General features: G+C 40.7%; 1 protein-coding gene across 1 annotated transcript in view; it reads right to left on the bottom strand.

Annotated features, from left to right (window-relative positions):
• PHLPP1 (PH domain and leucine rich repeat protein phosphatase 1) overlaps positions 1–27,379 on the bottom strand; it is a gene marked incomplete at its 5' end in the record, with an annotated part of 137,010 nt that overhangs the window by 4,769 nt on the left and 104,862 nt on the right. The window contains 8 exon segments of the mRNA XM_054285449.1: positions 110–338; positions 2,112–2,306; positions 3,594–3,698; positions 7,353–7,483; positions 11,713–11,875; positions 12,896–13,096; positions 21,423–21,578; positions 25,402–25,497. Coding sequence (XP_054141424.1) covers positions 110–338; positions 2,112–2,306; positions 3,594–3,698; positions 7,353–7,483; positions 11,713–11,875; positions 12,896–13,096; positions 21,423–21,578; positions 25,402–25,497 — 1,276 coding nt within the window.

The raw sequence follows: 27,379 nt of genomic DNA, 5'->3' as shown, positions 1-27,379 counted from the left end.
AACACCACCTCCTAGAGGTTACTGATATCAACATGTAATTTCATGCACTGCTGTGCAAATGCTCTCCAAAGAAGCTGCAAATTGCAGCATTCCCCAGCTGCTCTCTAACCTCTGTGATAATGGCCTTATGCTGCTTAATCCTCTTCAGCTCTTCTTCACAGCTCATCACGTAACACCTGGACAAAGGCAGAGGTTTCCCATTCCGGCAGAGAACGGTTTGGCACTTCCCCACGTTTGCTGAGGTTAGCGTGAAGCACCCACCAGGGTCCATGGGATCGTGTTTTATATGGCAAAGGACAGCAGAGCCTCCAAGTTTCTGTCCAGCTGTTCCAAGTTTCCTGGAATTTAAACAAAACAGTGATTGTTCTTTAATTGGAAAACAAGTATTAGGAGCACTGTGGAGAAACAGCCGCTGTTCCACAAGCAGAAGCATTCGGGGCACTGGCTCTATTGATCACTGGGACAGAAACAAAAGTCTCCACTGAAGACTGTGACGCTACAGCAGCAGCACTGCAGGGATCCCACGTGCAACTCTCAGGCAGGGTGTTATTTTCACATATGCAGATAGTCAAATATGCTCAATTTTAGAAAAAAAAATCTTTGCACTTCTAAGAGTTTCGCAGCTGTCTTTTCCTTTACATCTAACAGATATTTGTTTAAAGGTCAGATAGAGCTTTGGCTTCTGAAGCTATGGAATTTGTTATAAAAATAATAATTCTGTCTGTAAGAACCCCCTACTTTTGAGCAAAAGCAAAAGGCAGAGATTCACTGTTTTGTGATATCTTCAGGATAATGCTCTTAAAAGTAATCAAATTATGACCAAAAAAATAAAATATCAGAATCCTGAAGAGAGAATGGGCAACTAAATTTGCAACCAAGCCTCAATGTGCTTTCTACATTATGTTTTACAAATAGAAAACCCTAAACTCTAGGAGTGCTGCATATCATCTGTAAGCATCAGTAAGTGTCTAAATGCAAATGGAATGAATACTATTTCTGGCTCTCCAAAAAAAAAAAGAAAGAAAAAAAAACGAAAGAAAAAAAAAAGAGCTTTTTGTAGGAATGTTGCATTCCTCGTAAATTGCATTACTAGCAAACAAAAACCAAAACTACTTAATAAGTACTTCCAGTACTCAAATTTGTTATTATTTTTGAATATTTTAAGTATATGGCAACCACCTTCTCAGCTAGCAGTCTGAGGCACTGTTATAAGCAATTATGGGAAGGAAGTGTTTTCTCCCTTATGTATGTAAGAGTCAATGCCACCCTGCTGCTTCCCTATCTTTTCCAATACAACAGCTTCAGTATTGTTCCTTTCCAAGGGTGCAGAAATTCAACGAGAAGCAATGCTACTTTCAATTTGATCCATTTACTCAGTCTCTAAGCTGCTTATTTGCTTTCCCCTCTTGCTTCCCTGACCTCTTCACTCTCCTCTGCTCAATTCCCTTCATACTCCTCCTTCACCCAGTGTCTCCCTAGGCACAATTTCTTCTTCTGACCAGAACAGCGCACACAGTTTCCAAACCACTACACAGAACTACTATTACACTCACAGTGACTCACAACTCTCTGGAGCTTGTGATAGGTCCTGCTCAAATAATATTCAAAGGCCAAAGGGATTTCTAAGAAGTCAGACTATGTGTTTTAAATATTTGCATAACCTTAAATAACCTGAATTGGTATGCAGAAACAGAAAGGATGAGTTCAGGCTTTGCAGGCAGTTGTAGCAAGGAAGTTTAAAAAGATGATCAAGACATTGATACCACTGACTTGGTTATGGCCAATTGTAAACCTTAATAATCAGGAGATGACACCAAAAAGGAATAAACCTCCACCCACCACTTAGGCATGAGCATTTTAGTAACTCTACAGGTGAGTTGGGATTTTTTTGTTTGGTTGGAGAGGTGTTGGGATTTTTCTCCCTGCACCTTAAAGGAACTGAGGCAATATTCACAAAACAAGCAATAAAAGGAAACACTGTAGCCAGATACCAAGGCTTTCCCCCCCTCCCACATTTCTTCCAAGCAAGAGCAGGTGCCTGACCCGAAAGCAAAGGAACTGCACTGTCAGCACAGACAAGGTAAAAAAAAACCTTCAGATCCAAGACTCACCTCTGCATAACGATGAACGTGTTGATCATGTATTCCTCCTCATTCTTTGTTTTCTGCAGCTCTTCTGCCAGGATGTCACTCATTGTGCACTGCAGCAGGTAGGGCACTTCCACATTGCGGTCCCCGTCAAACACTCCATAAAGCGCCTCCCGGTTGTCACAGAAGTTGTTGGCTGAAAGTGCTGCCACACACAGCCTAGTGAAAACACAAAGCAGGAAAACATCAGGAGTTCTGTTCCTCTACTAGTTTCTCAAGTTGTCATTTTGACCAGAGAGATGCAGCCTGTTCTGAGCTTTAACCAGCTCTGGTCACAGGTATTTCAGGACTGCTTTCTGAGCTGTGGGGTCGAGTCAGGCCCATCAACAGTGCTAAAACATGGAGAGACACTGGAGGTTCCAGCTAAGCCCTAAGGATTCTTCCTCTGTCACAGACATGTTTTATGAAAAATTTTTTCCTTTGGATTTTTTTCTCCTGAGAAGCTGAGAGGCCGCAGGAACAAAATGTAAACAGTAATTATCTGCTGCTGTGGAATGCAACAGGTGCATCTGTGATTGGTCTCATGTGGTTGTTTCTAATTAATGGCCAATCACAGCCCAGCTGTCTCAGACTGTCTCAGTCAGTCACAAGCCTTTGTTATCATTCTTTTTCTATTCTTAGCTAGCTCTCTGATGAAATCCTTTATTCTATTCTTTTAGTATAGTTTTAATATAATATATATCATAAAATAATAAATCAAGCCTTCTGAAACATGGAGTCAACATTCTCATCTCTTCCCTGGTCCTGGGATCCCTGTGAACACCACATTCCTCCTTTTCAGCACGTGAATTTCTTATTGTAAAAATGGGAGGGAAAGTATCTCTGAAGCAACACCAATTTAAACTGCATTTGCTGCTCCAAAAGCCATCCTTGGGATCTAGCGTGCTGATAACCAAGTTGTGTGTCAAATCAGTTAAGAGTCAGGAAAGGCTTGCTGGCACTTGCTACGGAAACCTAGGTAGCAGAAGATTTCTAAAAAGGTATTTGAGGAACAAAGAAAGATTCATGACATTGCTAGCAACACAGAGACTAGCAGACTCTTGATACATTATTTGTCAAGTGCTGCCTTTAGTCACAGGAGCGCCACACACTATGAATATTCAGAGTTTTGGCCATTCTGTCTCTTTAGTATCTCTGATTTGCTTGGTAAACATCCTTTGGTTGAAGATAAAGAAGCTTTGCAAAGAGGAAAATGCTTTAAAACACTCAGATCTTTTGCAAGTAGCAGAGTCTTGCACAGACCAAATGTGTCGGCTGCCCTTGTATCTTAGCAACTTCCCCAACAAAGACCCAAAGGGAGAGCCAGGCAGGAGAGCTCGGCACACAAACGGAGGGACGTGGCTTGGCCTCTGCAAACCCTAGAACGTCCCCAAAACCTGCACTGAGGAAAGTTTTTCTCTGTCTCGGCACAGAGGCGCTCACACACAGCACCGTGCCCGGCCGTACTTGTTCTTGACGCCGGACGCCTCCGTGTAGCCGTGGCTCCACACCGCCGGCGCTCCCGACGCGTCGCCCGCCGACGGCTGGTCGATCTTGAAGCACCGGATATTGCTGCAAGGAGAAAGGAAAGGGGAGAGAGGCAATGGATGGACTTGCTGACTTGATGATCCAACTTCAAATGTGAAAAGAGCACCCTTTTTACTCTCTCAGTTCTTAGTAAGACATTTACTAGTAGAAAACGAGGCAGGACACCCAAGGTGGTGGTTACCTTTGTGTGCCTGTGTGCAAGCAACAATAACTGAGCTGCTGTGAGTGAGGTGTCAGCTGCACTACTCTGTTTAGCTGGCCTCTATTTCCCTGCCTTCACCCCTGAGCTATTTGGTTCAAACAAGGCCCTGCAGAAATACAGAGCTAATTTGCCACTAGTTTGATGAAAGCCAGTATAGCAAAGTGACTTTTTAAACTTATGCATCTCCACACATTTTAACAAGTTTCTGTGCTCTTTTCATTGGACTCAAATGAAATCTCCTGTATGACCCACAGCACCCCCTAAATGGAAAAAAAATTAAAATAGTTGTTTAGAAACAAGAATATGTAGTAACAGCCTTTAATGAAAACACCCACAAAACAGAAATCAGCTCCATCCTGATCCTGCACCAACCTGCAAGAGCCAGCCTGTGGTCCTGACAGCAGGCATAGCACTTCTGCATTCCCCATTTGTGCAGTCCAATTTTCACACAGGCCCTTGATCCTCTACCCTCCAATTTACTACCAACATAGCCTTTAGCCTGAATTTCAAGTATCTCCTGGAGCATAGTAAAGACTTAAAAAGGGCCCAGCCCTCTCTGTTTATACTCTTCTCTTCACAGCCCTGCATTGCTGGGAGAGATGACCTACCCCTGCTCCCTACTGCTCTCTTCCAAAGGCAGGAAAAGTGAGCTCCCCACACGCTGCAGACACTTCAAAGGCACCCAAACCTTTCATGAACCAAATGGAACACAAAAGGACACAAGCAGAAAGGTCTAGCTGTTCACTCTGAGCATTCGTTTTTCCTCTAAATCCCCACCTGACCTGAACACACAGGAAAGTCTTTTCTGCATTGCAAAGCTTTCCTCAAATAACCTAAAGTACTGTCACATCCAGTTTGATTTCTTTTTACATTAATAACCAAGATGTACATCAGTGAGGGCAGACTAAAAGCCAACAAGTTACATAAATAATGTTGGAACCACTTGTGTTTTAAGTTCTTGGTTTTGCAGCCCTCTGTGTGACAAAGAGGAGGCAAACATCTTGCCATGACTATTAAAAAGGTTAACTAACCCCAAATCAAACTGGAAACCTGGATCTCTTCTAAAGTAGCAGAGATTTTAATTCTGTTGCACTGGCAAAGCAGGACACCCATGAGCAAACACACTTGCATTGCAGATTTCTCATACAAGGCATTTATCTCCAGGGCAGAGGAACCTGGGTCACAAAAGTTTCTTTTTGTTTCTTTTTTAACTGGATTGACTGACCTCTGGCTCCTGGGCAGGTCAAGGACCCAGATTGTCTCAAGGCTTCCCAGCAGTGAAAAAAAAAAAAAAGCTACCTCAACACACTGGTTCCAGCCTCCTTAGGGACACAAACCAGTACAAACAGACCATGTGTCCTGAAGGGAATGATACCCAGCAGAACATCCTATGCAGGCCAAGGCTTCTGGACAGCCTGGCTTCCTTTCCCCTTAATTTAAAATGACTGTTACAACTGAACTAGATGCTGGCTCTCAAAAATCAGAGTAACAGATCTTTTTTTTTTCTTCATTTTGATTTTAATTGCTAATGAAAATTCTTGCATCCAATAAATCACTTGGCAACATCCTCCTAACTATGCAAGCTTCCTTTAAGATCTCCATACATACTAAAAAAGCAAGCATGCATGACAGGACTCTTCTCACCAGCACTGAGAATACATATTAACCTACTACCTGCTTGAATTCTGCCAGGGCACAGATGGAGAGCTGCCTTTCACATGCAGAAGGAGGATATAAAAAGTACCAAGTGCACAAGTATTTTTGTGCCTGCCACAAAAATCAAGTGAAAGAAGCACCTCCTCCCTCACAGTCAATTATAGCAGAATACCATAAAAGTAAGGGTAGCATATGAGACACTGAGAAACCCCTCAGGAGGCCTGAAATACCTGATTGTGCTTAATGAACTCAAATGAACAGAACGGACCTGTGGTTTTAAGAATAATTAATTTTTAAAAAACCCCAAAACTAAAAAAAAAGAAACCCAAATCCTACAACAACAACAAAAAAAAAAAAAAAAAAAAAAAAAAAACCCAAACAAAACATACACATACATTTCCACCCCAAAAAACAACAAAAAACCCACTCCTAAACAACAACAAAAAAACCCCCAAACCAACAAACAAACAAAAAATCCACCCACATTGCCAATGCCAAAACAAACAGCAAGGAAAATGCACGTGCAAGAGGGAAAAGTTTTCTGTGAATTAAAGACCACACATATGCCAGTGATGATACAGCATTTAACTGGGCCACACTACTCTTCAACTACTTTGAATTTAAATTTGTACAAGAATGCTACCATGCACGATGCCTGAATACTAAAGTAGCAAGAGAACGTGTGACCATCTTGTCTTCTGGGTTATACATAAGAAAAGCTGGTGTTTTCTAAGTTTTGACACCATTCATTAACTCTATAAAACATGTATAGCTTTTCCCCTATGAACCAGAGCAATATTACACACTGCTTCTTCAGGAAGATTTTCCTGTTTAAAGAACAACTCTTAAAACAGAGGCATGCCCCTTTTTTCACTGTCTGCTGCAGAATATGGACTCTTGTTTTCATCTCTGAGAAATCATCATTACTCAAATTTCCACCTATATTTTCAAAATCTGCAGATTCAAGCTAAAAGTAAACTCACACTGTAAATTTCCCTTGCTTGCACAACAGATGAGGGCTGCTGCTCCAGTGTCTGATCTTAACCATTTAAAAGCAAACAACATGAAGTAACTACTCAACCCCTAAAAGGTAAATCAGTCCTTCTTGGAACCATTTGAGGTTTAAAAATAAAAGAGATTTAGAAGGAAACTTGGAGCTGGTGCAGTTCAAGGCATCACCACTGTCCACAGATTATCTGGTTTACTGCAACAGCTCCTCAGCACACTGCAGAAGAAGGGACAAAACACTTCGGGAATTTCAGTTATGGATGACACTTAAATCCACAGGAAACAAACAGGTAGACAGGAAGGAAACTGAGGGTCCTAAAGCAAAGGAACCAGTTTCTCTGCAAACAGAGTGAGTCTTTAGCAGTTTAAATATAAAAAAAATACAATTTCTAGCACAGAAGCAGACAGATATGAAGGGGAACAAGAAACAGTATGTGAAGAGGTAAAAAGCAGCACAATGGCAAAGACAGACCCCAGCAGGATGAATGCAACAAAAAGATATCTCATCAGTGGTATAAAATACATCTTTTGGCTGAATTTAGTGTCAGAAAAAAAAGCAATCCAACTGGCCCAACAGTGCTTACATCAGACTAGCAGACCCTCCAGGAGTTACAGCTGAAAGCAATTGCACCAAATTGGGTAAAGTCATCCTCTTCAATGAAGCATCAATTTCAGACCTATTCACACTATCTGTTACTTTCTGATCCACTGGCAACAGGGAATCATATCCCTTAAAAGAGATTCCACTTGTGTATTGTGGTTTTCACATCTAGAATTGCCCTGCTCCTTCCCCACTCTGTAAGATAACTTACTTCAGAAGCTCGAGGGTTTTGTGATCCAGGGCTAATCTGGGATTTCCAGTCAGGTCCAGCTCCTGCAGTTTTGGAGGCAGGTTTTCAGGCAATGTGACTTCACTCAGTTCATTGCAGCTTAGGTCCACACACTGCAAAAGGAAAGCAGCCAAAAAAGCAAGAGAATTCAGCTGTCATCAAGATCATACAAATTTTGACTAAATGTGGTAATGCATGTTTCATGAACAATAAAGGCTGCAATCAAGACCCAAGACCATTCATTTAGGTAAGTGGTTCTTACAAAAGAAATTCTTACATGGCATTTAGCCATCTTGCCAGATGTCTGGGACACCTAGAAATATGTTCCTTCCACTTCCATCTCTAGTCAGGTGTCATCTTGTTACAAAACCAGTAAGTTTTGTCTGCTCGTCACAGAGATAGTCAGTGGATTTTCAAAGTAATTTAAAGAAATATTATTCATATAGACAAAGGAAATGGAGGTAAGTACAGCTGGGGCTTCTAAGCCACTGGCATCAGGCTCCCAGGAATTCAGTATTTACTGAGGGATATTAAAAAAAGCAGTGTTTTTAATGTATGTGGAAGGGAGGAGTATAGGGGGGAAAATATTGGAGCAGTTTTAAACATGGTTTTAATTAGTGTCATCTTAGATGCATTTGTGTTTAAATACAAAATCAATAAAAAGAGTGAAAAAAATAAGTATTTCAAAAATACAAACCAGCAAAGAAACTTGCAGGCTCTCTACCAGCTAAGCACAAATTAGCTAGAACAAGTGCACTATATGATAAAGCCCCCAAACATTGCTTAAAGCTGCATATTCAAATGAAAGTTAATACACAGGGAAAAATAGGGCATATGAGAACAAAATCAAATCTCCAAACTACTAGAAGGATGACTAGTGTAGTATGCCCCAAAAACTGAAGAAAAAAATGTAATTCTGAGAGGACAGAGCAGATTGGTATTTAACAGAGGACAGAAGAACTATCCACATCTTTCTGAAAGGCCATTTTCTACTTTCAAGTTGCAAAAGTGAGAGACTTCAGAGACTTTAATAGAAGAGCTGAAAGGGGCAGAGGGAGACTTTTTCAAGCTGCACATTTTGACCATTCTGTAATTTCCATCAACGTAAGAGAGGCACTTTCATTTTTGCAGGTATATTCGAAGACATTGGCTCCTGATCTGGAAGCAGACACAAGATAACCTACTAAATCCTGGAAAAGAACAGTCTCCAAACATTTTATTTTAAAAGCGCAATGAAAATAAAATTTTTGACCCAAATCTTGAATCCTGAGATTGTCTATTATAGAAGTTTTATTATCTATGAAGAACAAACTGCTGATGTTATCTAAGCCTGATAAGAAATCAAAGTTTGACTCAGTCACGCAAACAAAACAGCAGACAGCTTAGCAGCAGTTATTCCAGCGCCAGTAATTACTTTGCAGATTAAGGGAGCTGCCAGTAGGCCTTGCTGTGTTCAACACCTCCATGCCATTACATATTTGATGGAAGAGCATGCTGGAATGAAAAGTACAAGCACCAGTAATTTCATTGTTCTTCTTGAATGCCCAGTGTGCCAAGGACAGCGACACTCTACAGCAGATCCCTTGGCTCCTAGGCACTAGTGAAGATGGTTTATTTATCAGGTTGGAGTTTCTTAGGAGTTGCTTGTACTTGTTGAAGAATAGGCTAAGAGGGACTTGCTGTGTTAAATTTAGTCTTTGTTCTACTCCCCAGGCAAGCAGGAAAGTTTATTTCCTAACTTATCCCAATTTCCTCCTGTGTTATTTTAATGCAAGCTGATTTTGCCCCGCCCATGCAGCACCAGAAGAACAACTGCAACTGCACACAGGATTTTGCACTGGATGGGCCAGCTGGAAGACAGGGTTTAACAGGGAGCCTCTGCTTAGGCTGCTGCTTTCACAGCTTTGTAACTGTTGCGTTAAAGGCTGGAAGGGACTTGGTTTATTTCCACTTGTTGCTGAAGGTGGTCATACCAATGTTATCCTATTTGGCTTTTTTTTGTTTGTTTTGGCAAAGCAAGGAAGTCACACAACAGCTGCAGGGAAGAGTCTGCTGGGGCACTGACTCAGGTGTGAGTGCTTCCAGCTGCTCGGCCATTCACAGAAGACCTTTCAGGGTGCACAGGGCAAACCTAACTCTGACAGTATAAATACCTGTCATAAAAGACAATAAAAACCCTAAAAATATATTGTCCAAGGTCTCCACTGGGGTCTTGAAAAGAGAGGACAACACACAACTTCTGTAGCCCTGACTGTAGTGTGAAAAAAGGCTTAGAGACAATTGTATCTTTAAAATGACCTTGTGTCTGGAAGTCCTGGAGTTATTGCAATTGTAAAAGCATCATCATTTACCCTAGTCTTCCTTCTGAAATCATTTCAGACAGCATAGTAACTGCTGCTACTAACTGTCCCAGTGACACTGACACCAAAAACACAACACGTCAGCCTCTCAGGCTAATTAAATACCGAAACAAAACAGCCATTACCTCAGGTAACAGAGTTTCCCCAGGAGTTTAGAGCGAATGTCACTTCAGTTAAAATTAATCATCAAATATGATATAATCACAGAGGTAACATTAGACTAGATGACTTGGTGCTTTGCTACAAACAAGTTTATTTCACCAAGTGGCCAAATCCATGGTTAAAGAAATAAATTCTGCACTTCAGCATATTTTGAATGCCACCCCTTATCTAAGAAGGAGCTCGAGTACAGGCAAGAAATGGATACAGGCATGCAGCACATGCTTAATCTCCAGACTGACAAACACCAACCCTGACCTAGAGAAATCACCTGAAGGCCAGAACCCCTACGTCTAACGAGGCACATTCCCATCTGGCAACTGTATGAACTCATCTCATCTAAGTCAAAACTATCCTTGACTACTGACCAGGCATTTTCCTTCCACCAAGGTGGAGTCAAAGAACACTTTGCCCTCTTAGATTAAGCCACACGTTATCCCTGCATTCCCAAACCACTTAGTGACGTCCACGTCTCTTTCTTTTGCTGAAGAGAACTAAACCATAGGGAACCAGCAGGAAGAAACTGCCAGCTCTTCCAAGAGCATTCTGCTGCTCAATCTGGCCAAGTAGCACTTTAAATATGACACCTCTATAAAGCATTCTGTTTTTTCCAAGACGCACAAACAAAAGGAAAAAGGTGAATGTTCCCTATCAGTATGTTTATGCTATCTTTTTTTTTTTTTGTTAACACCACCCTCACATTTTAAAGAAATGTTTACCATGCAGAGCCTCACTCCCCCACCCCAATTCTTCCTCTGAGAAAAAAGGCTTTACTTCTGATTGATTCTAAATGGCCCTCTGCTTCCTCTGACCATTGTTCCAAAGAGGGAGGAGTATTCAAACCCACGAGTTTGTTTGAGATTTCCTGGCTGAAACCACAAAGCTCATCTTTACATATACTCACTTGTCCAACAGAATTATTGCTCCTGCTGCTTTCCATGACCCCAGACACTGAGGCACACACAGCAGGCTGGGAACTTAGCCTTTTGACTTCACAAAGTGCCAGAAGGACACTGAAGTTGTTTTGAGTCCCTGAATAGGTAATCAGTTCTCAGCCTCAGAGAAGGACAGATTTTTCTGCTGCATCACAAGATTTGTATGCTGTGAGACAACAGTCTCCCAGCTCTGTCCAGCAGAAAGGGCACACAGTGCAAATTATTCTGCACTAGAGCCAGGTGAGAAGCAGGAACTCGGTTCACAGAAGGTAAGGAATAGCGTTCATAGTGTGGTCAAGTGAAGAACGCCTCCCTCAAAAAGAAACATCGGAAAAAGTACAGAATTACTTCTGGAAACACAGAGAGGAGACAGATTAGCTAATCTTCCTGTTGTGCAAAATAGGACTGCAATTAGGAAAATGAAAGTTGATTGCCTAAATACTCAAATCCTGTGCTCCTTGAATTTATCTCTGTCCCTGAGGTCTATCCTGTAGCTTCCTTGGTTTTTAAGACATGCTCTAAACAAAGTCCATTCCTACAGAATCAACCAATTGCCAAGGCAGCAAGAGTTAATTACACACAGCTCTTGCCAAATGTTTAAGCCCTATCAAAACAGACTGTCACAGGAAGACAATTAACACTTATCTGCCAGAAAAAATACAGTGCCACCAAGGTAAGCATAAAATCAGATTTTGAGGCTCCTCTTCTTTCCACTCTGAGGCTGCACGGGGCAAATATTTTGCATATGATTTCAGAGGAGAAAGCAGCTGTCAGATCCCCATACTCTCTGAGAATATACTATCCCATAGCAATGAGAGACCCGAGGGCAGAAAAGAATTGGTAAAATTGCATTACGCTTGCTTCTTCCAAAGCATATTCATTCCATACCTTTATTTCAGAAAGCTGCATGACTTCTGGGAAGACTTCAATGCAGTTGGAGTGAGCAATTACAGTATGCATACGTCTGCAGTTCATGATGGTTGTTGGAATGGCTTTCAGTTTGTTCCCACTAATATCGATTTCCTCCAACTCTTCCAGCTTGGCCATTTTGCTATAAAAACAAGAATTTGAGAATTTTTCTTCTAATAGACGCATATTTTATTTTGAAGGGGTGATAAGACCAATGGTTTTGTTACTTTAAGAGAACAACATCACAGACTTTGATTCCTGTTCACAGCAGTGCCTGTCATCTCTCCTCATGTCAGATGCTAACACAGTTGTGGAACAAAATGTGTACTTCTTTTGTCAGTGTTTGTTAACGCTACCTTTCAAATTACTTATTTTGCTTACATCCCCCCTACTCACCAGCTCACTTTCACTCTTTCCTCCTTTCTCCCCCTTCCTATCAACTCTAGTTTCTCACTACATCTCTCTACCTCACATTTTCTCCTCCTGCTTCTAGCACCCCACCCAGCCCTTCCCCCTAAATGCATCTTCTTCTCCTTGCTGCTGAAGGAGAAGCCCAGCTGCTCAGAATATTACACAAGGACAGAGATGTCTCTTCCATTATTTATTGGCATCTCTTCTTCAAGGTTGTATCCCATCAGTTTTACAGCACATCTTACACTTGAAAGATTTCTGATTAAAACAGAGTGAACTGGAAGCACAGAAATTGCTGCCAAGGCAGAATCTCCTTCTGGAGTTGAGAGGATTTTTCCCTAGTGCAGTTTAGTCCACTTCCAGAGGACATTTCCAGGTGGCTGTGCTCACAAATCTCTTGTGAGGAGAAGCTCACCAAGTGTAAGCAAAGTTACCAAGCCAGGGAGAACAGAGGATCTCCTTGCTTGGCTTCCAAAAGCATAGAGTGACCATGCTGAATTAGTCCAGCTGAGAAGAGTTTCAAGCACCACAAAAACTCACCAAGTAACAAGCATCACTCACTTGTCTGTACTGCAAGAGAGGGAACCAATGTGCAGGAGGGCATAAGTGGGGGAGTCCACCCACTCTGGTACCACTACACCCAAAATGCAGCCTCTGCCACCACATTCCTGTGCAATTCGGTTCTCACTGTGAAAATAGTTCATGATGCCCACCCACCTGTGGGCCAGAGACAGTGAAACAAGTTCCTTACCTTGCAGGGAAGCTCTGTAGGCGATTGTAAGCCATGTGCAAGATTTTCAGGTGTGGGTGGCCTGTCAACAAGGGTACACATTTATCTGTGAGGTTGTTATTGGTCAAATACAACTCCTGCAAGATGCTATGGGTTTCTTCAGAAAGGGTGGCTGGAGGAAGCATTTCCAGTTTGTTGGCAGAGGCATTAAGAAATCTCAGGCTGCAAAGAGAAGTTACAGAAAGGAGTTCAGTCAAACATCCTGCAGGTTTTGTCTAGAAATATAAATAAAAATCTCTATTTTTAAGAGTTAACTTAAGATAGTCATAAGGTAAAGGTCAAAAGCAACAAGTTCACAACGGACCAAAAGTGTAGCATTACATGAGCAAAACTTCTGATCATGTTTTTAATAACCACATTTGTAAGAACAAAACATCAGCAAACAGAGTACATCAAAGTGCCTCTCTCCTGTTATCAAGAGCTCTGTATCTCCAATGCTACTACAGCTGTAGCTACAGGTAAGAGCAATAACAAACCACATCATTTCCATACTCATTACATGTAAAAATGAGTTCTGTATTCATCATCAACGAACCATGAGAGTTGCCTTTCAAGTGACTAAACAAGTCAATGGTAAAAGAGCCAGCTAATTTTTCAGTATTGGTCTAAGGTGCAGACAGTATTTTGTTCAAACATCCAGGCCTGAAAACAATAGCAAAATATGAAAAATACTCTTTGAATATTTGAATGAATAAAGATGCAACAATCACAACAAAAACCAAAACCTGAGACCAAACAGTAATTTACGCTTTTAATTTTAAAGAGAAATTGTGCTAGTAGCAAATTAAACTTTAAAAGTTACATCCTTGCTTGCTGATGTGCGCAGCAAGAGAGCTTTATCTCTGCATAGCTTTTCTGAGCGCCCTTCCCCGGTGCCCCAACACAGCAGAAGCCCGTGTTTTTGTAGTCCCACCACAAGGGACAACAACTAAAGGAGCACAGAAATGGAGCTATTCTTTCTCCCCCAAAGGCCTTTTCCAGGATGGGAATAAGACCTGCTGAGGTATAGGCACTGCCCATTCCCGCCAGCGAAGTTCTGTGGGCAGAGGATTTGTTAGGGGAGTGTGGTGACCATCACAGCAGCAGTAGGTATCTTGATGGCTAGAACTCTCACCAGCAAATCCAAACAAATGGAATTTATCCTTTAGTAACCAATTCTGGCATGAGTGTGCCTTTTCAACAGATATGGGACCTCTCTTCCTTCCTTCTGTTTTCAGAAAGGACGACCTTGGAGCAATGCAGAAGGAAGTGTGGGCTTGGCAGTCTGCAGCGACCACATTCAGACCAGGCTGTCCTGCTCCTACCAACTAAATGGGAACAGGCAGCTGCAGAGAGCAAGGCTGCATTCAAGAAAAAAGACACATAAATGTGCTGTCTCAAGCCTGTAAAGCCCACTGGTCAGAACACAAAAGGTAGGTGCGCTCCTGTCCTCGGTCTTAAGAGAAAGTGATAAAATATTGATGGCTGCTCCCATGCACGCAGGAGTCCACACTGACCTTTAAGGTCTATTAATGAATGAAGTGGATTTGCAGGAGTAGCAGCTGGTTCAGTCTTGCTCAGCAGTAAATAAGGGTCAGGCATGCTATAGGAGTCACGTGGAATGCCAAAGGATTAAAAAAACCCCACTATTTTAATCAGAAGCAAAAGCCTCTCAGCACTGCACAGAACTGAAACCAGGTTAGCTGTTCTACACAGACAGAGTCCACTTCAGAGAAACAGTTTAATCCTCAGGCTCATTCATTATTCACAAGGGTGCTAAAAACCCAGAGAAGGAAGGGAGGAGAGGAAGGATTAGTACAGAGAAGAAAGTAAGAAGCTGAAAGAGATTTTTAATTTATTTATTTATTCTAAAAAGATGCTCAATTTCACCCTTTAGCTACAAACTAAAAATATTCTAAGCTCATTCAAGGCTGGATCATTAAATCGAAGCGTACTGCATCAACAGATCCTGTGCTTAATTAAACAGCAGCAAGTGCAGCTATTACTAAAGTACAGACAGTTACTACTTTGGCATCTTCAATCAAATGTGCATGGTAGTCTTCCCTCTCCACAAGATAAAGGCACTTTGATTAACATTAAAGTCACAGTATTTTTTGTACCATTCATAGTACAAAATGGTCATCTTCAGCTCAAGCTGGAAAGGCTTAAGAAACAGTTAGGTTTAAGGGTGCTGGAAAAAGTGAGTTGTCACAGAAAGATGGGGATAAGAGGTGACAGCAAAACACACCCTGAGAATGGTTCTTCTTCAGAAGAGCATGACCTGTATCCTAGTTTTGTTCTTGCAAGCTGCATGAGAATAACCTGCAGTGCTTCACAGGTACCAGCAGCCAAAGAGGTGATTTAGAGAGCATCATAGCCCTTGGCTGTGAAGTCTGATCAAGAACTGCTAGCCCAAAGGACAACTAAAAGCTTCAATTAAGAAAAGATAATAAAAAACTCTGATACAGCCAAAATTAATACAGTGTACTATACTGTAGCCATTTTAGATTCAAAAGAAAAAATTAACCATTCTTCTGTTTTCAATAAACTTTCAACATTGGTGAAATGTAACAAGATGTTTCAATTTGCTCCCTCACTGGTAATAAAAGTGAGTGGAATCTGTGTGTTCCTGTCAGAAATAAGTTTTGATGCATGTATTTTCTAATGGGGAAGGGAGAGAAGAGAGTTGATGCTCTGCACACACACACCATTCCCCTCACCCTGATCTTTTGCTAAATCTTCCAGGGAGTGGTACAATGACACTGGAAATAAATCCCCATCAGCCTAACCTAAGGCCTACTGCCTTGTTGTGAACAAAGGTTAGGTAGCCAGTTGGAGTTTTGCCAACAGCTTAGAACAGGAACCCTGTGGTAGCAGAGTGTCTGACCTTAAACAACTGACAGCCAGGGTCAGAAAAGCCACACACTTATCTCTGTCTCCAGATGACATAATTAGAATTAAATCAGCTTTTGGAAATGAGTGTGTTGCTTGCTTACATGTTTTTAGACCAGTTGTCACATTAAAATGGCAAAAAACATTCTGACATAATAATTCTTTCAAGATATTGTCTAGATTTAAAAATAAAAATGAAATAAAATAAAATAGGGACACTATTCTTTGGGTAGAGAACAGAATGAACCAGAATGAATCAGATTACTAGTACCAAATATTTATCAATTCTGTACTATCATCTTATGTTAAAAACAAAACAAAAAAAACCAACCACTCCCCCAAACAACAAAACCCCAAAAACAAACAAAACAGAAAACAAAAAAAACCAACCCAAAGAAACCCTAGAACAAAAACACAACAACCCAAAAAACCCAGCAAAACCTAAAACTGTAGTTGCCCCTCAGGTTTTCCCCTCACACTGGTTTAACACAGAAGTCCTCCTCCAGGTTATTTCCACTTCCCTATTTCTTCATCTTTGTGCAATGTGCCAGCTGCTACCTTAGAAGGCACATCTTATAAATGCCCTCCAGAGGAGTGGAGATTTACCTGGGCACAACTGTTCCCATCCCTCTTGTGCATGGACTTAAACTGATTCATGTTCCTTGAAGATTTCCCACTCATTCTGCTTATCAGATGGAAGCAGAATGTCAAGTATTAAAGCTCAGTCCAAAATTAATTGTTTCCCCTTTCCAATTCCACCCACACACTATACCACAAGCTCATGAAAAAACTACAGCATCACTACAAAGACCTGGATGCAGCAGCCTGTGCACATACCAGAGCACAACACAGCCAGGAAAGCATGAACTAACAAGGACTAAAAGAGTGCAGCAGATGAAGAAAGAAATGAAGGTGCTGGCAGGGAGATGTCTGAATTCTTCAGCTTTGACAAGGTGAATATTCTCCTTTGGAATAATAACTTAAACAGTGATCTCTGGCTGGAATAAGTCACCTTTGGTTTTTTGGGGTATTAAATCCCTTGCTGGACTTCTTCAAAAGACAAAAACAAGAAAAAGGACTGTCCCAAAAGAATAGCCTAGAAACAAGGACATGGATTTAATTCAACTAAAACCACCTAATATGCTGTCATATCCATTCCCTATTCATATCCGAAAGATTCCATCTAAATTTGAACTTCTAAAAGCAGAGGAAGAATATATTCTATATAAAGCTGCAAAAGGTTTGAACTTTGCCTACCACTGCCTACCTCTAGCATGCACAAATGCTGAATAGAGACAATTGGGAGAACACAGCACCTCTGAATTCCTCACCATTTTCTGAGGCAGTTTGACAAACTTGCCTTGCTGGGCAAGACACAGCCATCACTGAAAAAATGTAAATTCTCCAAAAAGCTTAGGAATGTTTGACACTAAAAAGAGGAACACAGACAACTGCATTCTTTGGTGAAGCAGCAACAAATCAAAACCACAATGTTTAGCTTGAAAGTACTGATAAGAGTTGGAAAGAACACTGCAGTTGCAAAGAGAATTTGCAGAGAAATCAAGATCTCCAGTTTGGCCTATGCCCCAAGATCTCCATCAGTACAGAGCAATCAAAACACAAAATTTCTTCTCCAGTGCCTTCTGCAGAGACATGTCCTCAATTTCTGATTGCCAAAGACTAAAATAATTTATGAATGTGGTAGCAGGTGTGTGAGGAAGAATCCTGTAAGCTAAGCATGTCTGGGGGGAAAAGAGAGGGGGAAAAAAATCAAAGCTGTTCTGCCAGCCTGTGCAGAGGAGAGTATTTCTTCTTTAAAAAAATAAATTAAATAAAGTAAAAGACAGAAACACTCAAGTGAATCCCCTTCCTGTTGACAGACTGCCAGAAAAACCACTTCACTGCTGCTCCCTCATCAGCTCTTACTTTCTAACCTATCTTTAGCTATTTTATAAACCAGGATTTCCCCAGTTTCTAAAGTACCTGCTTGCAATCCTTAACCCAGCATCAAAGAGAAAATGTGGCCAAGCATTTCTGCAACACAAGCAAGTGCATCAAACAGCACTTGGCATTCATTTGACTTGGTTTCCTCCCTCACACTTCCCCTGCATCCAGGATAGGACTGAATCCCTGCATCACAAAGAAGCAGCCACAGTGGGTGGAAATGGCAAATATCAAACGAGAGAAAATTTAACTGGGTCACCTTCCAGAACTCCAGCAAAAGCCAAACCCACTGAAACAAATAAAATAAATTCAAAACAAACAGAAAATCTAATGAGGTAGGAACAGCTGAACAAAGCTGAAAACAAAAATCCTGCAGACAGAGTCTAGACAAGCTCTGAATAGCTGACATTGGCTTAACCACCACAGCTGGCCACTACCAGACGCTGCAGAACAAAGCCCAAGGTTTAAGCTGTGCACATCACAGCTACAAATCTTCACCACACAAATGCTTTAAGAAGTCTAATGGCTGTTTTAAGGGTTGCCACTGAAAGCACTCATTCTAACTGGAAAGGAGCTTAGGCAAGAGACAAACCCTTGCCCATCTTACCACTGTGCTTCCCCATTTTTAACCCTGCCCTGACCACTGTTTTTCTACTGTGCCCAGCTAAATCACTTGAAGACTCATTTGTTTCATCTGGAGAGCACTTGGTGCAACAGTGTCCATGCCATTAAATGGTAGTTTGCCTGCAAACTGCTCAAGGAAGGCAGTAGATGTCTGTACAAGAATCAGTGGAAAAGGTATCACAACAGATACAGCAGAGCATAGAAGTGAAAGGCTTCAGGAATGCAGGTGCACAAAAAAAGGTTCAGGACTCAGTTTGGGAGTTTTCCCCATCAGCTGCAGCACTTGCATGAAATATTCTGTTTTTCCAGCATATGGTAATGAGAAATGAAGAGATTATCTGGCTGCCTCTGTAGCACTGATCTTGCCAAGAAAATCCCCACCCCACAAGAGAAATCCTTGCTAACATGATCAAGATGTGCATACTTTCAGTGCAATAAACAGAACCAAGTTCTATCTTGGTCAGAGAGATGTGTCATAGGCTAGTCCTCAATTTCTCCTTGACTAACAGTTTAAAATAGAAAATTAATTAAAAAGCAGACCAACAAAATATCCCTAATTATACTCTTCAGCAAAAAATTACACTTTTTCATTGTTTTTTGAAGGATTAAGGCAGAAAATCAATGCTTATAGATTCCTCTGTGAAGAGAACTGAGGTTTTTCAGTATTTGGGGTTTGGATGGGGTTTTTTTGGTGAAAGTGATATTCTCTCTTTGTGCACCAGTGCACCCATTTCCTCGGCTTTCTCAGATGTTCTTCTAGATGTCAAAGCCCACCAGTGCTTGTGCTGAAGTTTGCCCAAGGCACTTCACACCCACTTTGTCAAATATTCAGGATTGAGAAAGCGAAAGCATTTATAATTCACAGCATGAGACTTCATATCCAGACAAGATATCATCTGTCAGTTGCACAGACCCGAGTACCTTTCAAAAAAAACAAACCAAAACAAGCCCAAATCTTTTTGAGGCTGTAAAAGGCAAGTCATTTTATGCAGAGATAAAGGTACTGTAAGGTAAAGTGATTTGTCCAATATTACACACGGGGTAGAGACCATGGCACACCACTCAGGAAAACCAGTTCTCTTGGCACGTCTGGCAGTCCAGATTGTGCTTCCCAGGGAATGCTTGGAGAAGAGAAGCATTTTACCTTTTTAAAACCAAAACAATCTCCTGAGTGCCTTTCCAGACACATTTCTGTTGACACTTAGCTGCTGATAGATGCAACCATTTGAAAACAAAAGGAAAGAAGTTTTACGTAGGAAATCCCAAACTTAAAACTCTGACTTTGTACACTAATATATTAACCTGTACTGCTGCTTCCCTTCAGAGTTCTCACTTTTGCAGCACTCATAGGAGAACCAGCATGGACAAGCTCTATCATCTTAAATCAAGTTAAAGGGTAAGGATCAACAGGTAAAACACTACCCAAGCCAACCTGGGTTGGATATCTATTCCTATTATCATCACAGCCAGGGGAGGCTGCATTGGTGATGAGATGTCAGAATGGGTAAAGCCCTGTTTACCTCCTGTGATGGTGCATGACTTTGTTAGGACCTGTACAAGACTTTGAAAACACCAGCCCTATACTGCTCAAAAGCTGCAGAGGGGAAAAAAAAGTTTCCCAGCCACTTAACACTGTTATTCAAAGTATTCCTTAATTCTACCTCTTCTCAGCATATTCCTAGTAAACTTCTGGGAATCTATCCCCAGTCCTGGTTTTAGCTTTGTAGTTTTTCATTTTGGCATCACAAAAAACAAACCAAACCAAAAACTAACAACCAAAAAAAACCCCAAAAAACCAAACAAAAAAACCCCAACCCTGCCTACAGATGAGCTGCAGTACCAAAAAATCAGGTTCTCTCTCTGCCAAAATTGTGGTACACTACATCCCAGCCCTACAAACTGTTTTTAAAACAAATTTTGCAAAATTATTTCTCTCATTGCTTTCAAAATACCAGGAGCTCTCTGAAAATTATTTAAAGTTTTATTTTGTTTTCAAGTTAACACATTAACGGTTAAAGAGTTTATTTAAAAAGCATCTCAACCATCAACCTAATTCTCCAAGTCAATTCCAGGAAATTTAACCAGATGCTCATAATAAAATTAACAACAGCATAAAAGGAGGGGTTTTGCAATACTCTTAATTGGGAAAGGAGCTCTGCCAGGGAGATCACCACCTCTTTTGCTTCTGCACCTCTCAAGAAAGCCAGGAGCTTTGCATTCCTTTTGTCACAGCTAGGATCAGAAATAAATCCCCCCCCTTAGCACACAATCTCACTGTCTGCTAAATTATGCATGCATTGAGCACTCAGAAATCCCATGACTATATGTGGAAGTGAAGAAGCGCAAGGAATGCTGACACCAAGTGGGGCCAGCCCATCCACCATCCCCAGATGATGCTACCAACCTCCTATATTCCAATCACAGTCACTTGAAGAATATGTTCATATTCAGAAAAATACCCCAAAACCTTAAAGACTCTGATAGTAAAGAAATAGCACCATAAAAATAAGAATCCAGAAAGCAGATCACGTGGTGACACCAGCTAAATTAGTGACAAACATTTAAAAAGCACAAAAAAAATTCAAAAAGTAGGGACAGGGGAATAACTGAATTATTCTGACAGCCTTATGCATAGATTTTGTTTTGTTTGACAGGTATAAATAAGTTCTAGCCTCTGACTGAAGGGGAAAAAAAAAGCTTTCACACTTCATCAAACAAGCCTAAGAAATAGGTATTTAAAGAAACTGCCACTAAACCATTTCAGTATATGTAGTAGAAAATAGCATGTGCTTAACTCCAGAGCTAGATTTCAAGAAGTAGGTGTTCAGCAGGAGCTTGGTGGGAAAAAAGAAGCAACCATATAAGGAAACAAAACCAGAATAAAAAGAATGTGCTCTGGTGAGTTGGGCAGACATCTGTTCTTACCACACAAGGCTTGGCAACTTCCAAATTAGAGGAACCTCAGATTACCCTCTGAACCAGGAAGTAACAGGCCAAGCAAGGCTCATCACATACAAGTCAAAAGGAACAAATGTCTTTATAATTTTACCTGTCTGCTTTCAGAAGCAGGTTGGATGGCAGTTCCAGGAGCTGGTTGTGCTGCACGTCCAGGACCTCCACCTGCGTTCGCTCGAGCCGATCCGGGAGCCTTGCTAACATGTTGTGTCCTGCCAGCAGCTTCCGCAAGCTACTGTTGTAAAACAACCTTAAGAGAAATGAAAAACACCAAAAATGAGAAAAATTTAAGCTGAGGACTTCCTTTGATAATTAAAATATGGTATCATGGCTCATTACAAAGAAGTGATTCAGCCAACTGATTAGCAGACGTGATATTAATTACGCACAGATCCAAGAATGTCTTCCCACTCTACACCAACTTCTTCAAAAGGTTTTCAGAGACAGGGAAGGAGGTTCACAGATGATTCAGGAGTGAAAGTAGTGACAAAGGGTTATTTTATGACACTGTATAAAACATGAATATAGAAGCACAACAGTGAAGGAGGTAATTGCTAACAACGACTGCAGAAATCTGCACAGGTGGGATCCCCTTGCCAATGCAATCACTTCAGAAGTGGGGGTGAAATCACCAGTCACCCCACAGGCTTTACAGTGCTCTACTCATCATGTGCTGACTCATAATCCAATGCAACTCCCCACCCCCACAATTTTTCTTTTCTGTTAATACCAGACTTACATAAAGCCTCCTTTCCAGTTCTACAGCAAATGAAATTTATCTAATCAGCTTTACTTTCTCGAGTTTTTACAACCAATAGACAACCTGGAGTCCCACTCCCCTGCTCCATTTTTTGTGGGGCTAGAGAGAAGGGGAAGGGAGAAGAGGGCAACAGAAAGAGAAAAATAGCTGTTCTGATCAAACAGTATAGCTTAAATTCACAGGATAGACAAAGGAATGAGGGCATGCACCTAAAGAAACCAAAAATAGAGCAACTCTTAATTTTGAATAGAAACCACTTTCAGCAAATTAAGGAAAAAAGATTATTCCTCATCTGCCACATGTCTTACATCTGTCTTGCATGCCTGCTACTGTACTGTTTAATCTGGAGAGACCATGCAACATGCTGACCTGCTTCAATCAAATACTCTCGAATTATTCAGCATTAAAGTAAAAATCTTCCCTCTGTCACAATGACCCAAATACACATAACAAGCCTCCCACCCTCTTCCCTACAATGCATCAGGTCATGGGATTATTGTGCCAAAATCATCAATCAAGCACGTTGAGTATTTTCCCCTTGACAGATACCGTCACTCTCGGTATCTGCATGCCAGTGTTAACAGTTATCTCACTTGGCTGGGTTGTCTGAGTTATGGCCATGGATACAAGTCAACAGCCAGCCCTATCATTCCAGAAGGCTCAAAAGACTTACCAAAATGATAATCCTATCTATTATGTATTCATTATTTAACCATTTTTGGTTTGCTCTATTTTTTCTTGAAAAATCTCTCAGTTATGGATTTGCCTTTGTATTCCATTTTTTGAGACTGGCTAATACTGTCAACACCAAATATCAGGGTAGAAAACAGAACTGGTTGACAGCAAAAAAAAAAAAATTCCCTTGGATTTTTTTCTGGGATGGTTGGGGGCAGCACCATTTAAAAATTTTTAAAAGAGCTGAAATTGTGCCAAAATCCTCAGAGATTTTCTCTTTCCATAACTCAGAAGAACCCAGTAAATCTTTGGGGGGTTTTGGTTGGTTGTTTGTTTGTTTGTTTGTTTTTTGTTTTTTTTTTAAATTTGCTTTCTCTTATTTTTTAAGTCAGACAAGCACTGCAGGACCTGGGGTAGCTGAAAAGAGGTTGAAGGGCATTTAACTAAACAAGCTCCTGATGAGCCTGGAATGCCTAGTTCTCAAGTGGGTGGGGAACCAGGATGCTGGGACTGCTCTTCCATACAGGCAGCTTTCCCGCTTGCCCAATTCCCACTGGAAGTTTTTGTGAAATCAATAAATTCTAAGGACAAGCACGTCATTCATCATCAGCATCTTCTCAGAAAACATGGTTTGGTGTAAGCATTCAAGCATTCTACCAACTCCTTTACGAAACAACTCTTCAAGAGAACACAACGTTTACTACAGATAGATCTTTAAAAAAAAAAAAACAGAAAAAAGGAACAAAAACACATACAAACGTCTATTCACTGATGGCAACAAGATCATTTTGGCAACCCCTAATTGAAGCATTTCCTTTCTCTTTGGCAGTATGATTTTTATGAATTTGTCCTGCATAGCTAAGACCAAGTACCCTTTTTTTGTTATTTTTCAGTACTTTTAAAGCTAAAACAGTTGCATTACAGTCCAGGGGACATTTTCCCTCTTCCCTTAATTGAGACAAATGCTAGTACAGAAACCTCTATCTCAACTGCTTCAACTCTTTGTCTTCAAGGATTATTTTTCTGTTTCAAAAGGCAAACACACGGCATCAAGTGTAGTTTGTTTAGATCAGATGCAACATTCACCCCACCAGGAATATGCTGGTCACTCAAGGCTTCAACATTTGTGTTTAAGTGTCACAAGCAGCCTCCTAGGAGAGCCCTGCTGATTCACTTCACAGGTTTCCAGAATGCTATTCTATGTAGAAGAAGTACAGAGCAGAGCACCTGAACACACTCATTCAGTTTTTACTTGCATTTCCTTAATACTTAAGCATGTTGAGCCATTTGCATTTGAGTCCAGACCCAAATTTCCCCTAAAGTTTAAGATATGCAAAGCCTGCCTTTTAAATGGAACAGGACCCTAAAACTGAGCTGACTTATTAGGAGCTAAGCTATCTAGACATATACTACAAAGAAGAACTTTCAAAGATAAGCTATTTCCTGGGGTTAATGATAAGATGGCAGGAGAGACAAGTGGGATGTTGACTGTACCTAATTTCAGCTAATCATTAATCTCCCAGAGATATCTGGTATGCCTTGAAAGTTCTGGCTGTTATGAAGTGCAAATGAAAGAAAAATGAACTTTTGCACCTCCACCTTCTGAGTAGGCACAGCCTCATTTTTTTGTGTGTGTGCATGAAAAAACAGAGGGATTAACAGTCTGCACATCAGCCTGCTAGTTTGCTTGGTAACTCTCCTCACATTCTCTTCTGCTCGTATTTTTAATATCTACTCTTTTCCCATTTCTGACACTAAAATGAACAAGTTTACACCATCTTACACATCCACCTGACCCAGAAAAAAAATGTTCTTGGTTTCTGATGCTTTTCTGTGCTGTACAGCTCCTTAAGGAAGATATTTGTACTTGATGATCCTTGTGGGTCCCTTCCAACTCAGCTTTTCTGTGATTTAGTAGCTCATGATACATCATCATCTTACACAACATCTCTTTCAAAGTGTACAGAACAATCTAAAATGACAGCTCTCTTCCAGTGAAGGCAGGAATTTAAAAATGCCCAACATCACCACCTAAGCAGTATAATTCAACAGACAGCTCTCTCTAGAACAAATAATAGCAAGACTCATTTATTATTTAAACTCAACTCCTATTTTGTTTCCTCTTGACTTCTTTTTTATCATTTATATTTATCAATTTTAAGTCTACACTTCTGGAAAGAGATCATCTTGGTAGTGAAGGCAATTGTTTTTCTTGCAGGAATTTACTTACTTGATGAGGCTTTCCCTTCTTTAAACCCTTTTTCATTCAAACAAGGCTGTGAACTGGAGTCTCCAAGCATCACTGAAACTAAACTGCAAGTGCTGAATTTCTAAACTGCCATGTAAAGTTATGGCTGTAAATATTTAATATTCAGCACTAAAAATGAAGTGCTTTCCTGCCTGAACAGCCACATGAACAGCTTCAAAGTTCAAAGGCACTATCTTCTCTGCATGAAAGTAAAAGAAGAAAGGCTAGGTGGAAGCTCGAGGCATGACGACACCCCACAAGGTAAAAATAAAATCAAACAAAAGATAAAACAGCCCTGACAGTCACTGGAACAAGCTAAACACTGAGTCAGCAATTATTTTTGAATTGTTTATCCTGTTCCCCAATGTGGAACTGGTATGCAAGACTCACCGGGCAGGCAGCTCACGTATCTGATTGTGGCCAACATCCAACACTTCCAGTTTCCTGCCGTCACACACCCACTCAGGCAGGTTTTCCAGGTGATTTCTGTGAATAAAGAACACAAAGAGGTGTAACTAAATTATAATTGAGATGTAAAGGCTATTAAGAACACAGGCCCAAGAGAGATACAGATACCTGCAGGAAACAAATCTGCTACATAGCATCTTGCCTGTGAGATTCTACCATCCATCCTTCTGCAAGGGCAGTACCAGTGCAATCAGGTCCTGAGTGAGGGGGCAAGAAAGCTAACAGCACTGTTATCTCCCTACATGTGCAGTCACTAAGAAAATGGAAAAAAAAAAGCTTCCAAATTACCAGGGGGGTATTAAGAGTATCACAGTACCAAAGCTGAAATCTCTCCATGGAGAAAAAAATTTCTGAGATGCTCCTCAGAAGATATTCACACCTTACACAGTTGAAATATCTCATCAATTTCTCAAGTACACTGAAATCCACTCAACCATTCTTTTGCTATCTCACTGAACAGAGCAAAATTTTTTTCTGTGTATCTTTCAAGCCAACTGTTTTGCTTTTCTTGCATTTATCTTCACAGAACTAACCCTTCTGGAAACTAACATCTTGGAGGCAAGGTTTTCCAAATACTGCATGAAAACATGCAAATAGGCACTGTGGGGCACTCCTGCATCCTGCCTTAATGACAAAAATTGGCAGCACAAGACACATGGAGGAGATTGTGTGCAAATGCATCCACATAATGACTACTTCAGTCAGAATACACAGATGCAAACTGGACATCAAATAATAGTTAGACACTTGTAGACCTGAAGTTCAGGAATAGGATGCTTATGAAGCATGAATATAAATCATTCATGTGCTCATATCCTTTAGTTTATTCCTGCAATAATACTCAATCAAAGTATGCAATGGCAACACAACCCCTCTTCTCAGATAGCTTCCTTTCTGATCTCAAATGCATTTCCCAGATTCCAAGAGAGACAAAAAGCTAAGGACACCCTACCCATTTAGTTACAATGCCATCACTGCAATGAAGCACAAAAAGGGTTTTGTGATCAAAATCATGCATTCTGCACCAATTCATTAACAAATAAATGGAGGACACAGCTTTTCAAAGATAGTTTTTCAACAAATCCCTTATTTAGTCACACCAGTGTGTTACATTTAGGACAATGTGAGTAACTGAGGGCTGATGAACCTCCATGTTGATGGCCACCAGCCCAGGTAGCTCACTAATTGTTATGACCACCCTCAACAGTGTGAGCGCTTTACGTAGGTTTTTTAATGAATGAGATTATCACTTTAAATGCAGATGAGTAATTTCTTAAATAAGACAGTCATTAGGCACGTGTATAAATGTTTTCCTGATTCATTCCTGGAACTGTAAAACAAACTAAAACACCCTCTTTTTCCATTTCTTCCCTTATCCCACCTCCCTCATTAAGGTGAAATTTATGTATGCCTTCAAATGGCAACTGCAGACATCCCTGCAGCAGCCAGGGCTGCAGAGAACTACGAGAAGCTGCAGGAGCTGCCAAACTGATGAGTAAACTATCAAACCATCACCTACGCTGGGTTTACGCTGCAGACATATCCAGAAAGTAACTTCTCAACAAGTCTCAGATTGGTGTGCATTTGAATCATCATGTTCTAACTCCATAAGACAGGAAATCTTTAAATCATGGAAATTCTTTAACTATAAAGAAATAGAAATTTTGATTTGGGCAATAATTAAAAAAAAAAAAAGATAAAATCTATAAAAAGAAAACAGGAAAGAACTGACCTTCTGAACTGCAGGAAAAAAGCATCCTCTAACTCTAAAAATTTCTCTTTTCTTATCCCAAGGTCCAATTCCTACCCCCATTCCCACTCAGCAAGATGACAGTGAATGTCATTGTTCCATAAGTCTCTTTGATTTATATTTCACGGGTCCAAGAAAAAAACACTCTTA

This window comes from Melozone crissalis, unplaced genomic scaffold (assembly GCF_028551555.1).
Source record: "Melozone crissalis strain CALT ecotype California unplaced genomic scaffold, PUWL_Pcris_2 ptg000042l_1, whole genome shotgun sequence".
In the NCBI taxonomy this organism is placed as follows: Eukaryota; Metazoa; Chordata; class Aves; order Passeriformes; family Passerellidae; genus Melozone; species Melozone crissalis.
Note: the sequence above shows the minus strand (reverse complement) of the source record. Positions and strands in the feature narration are given on the sequence as shown.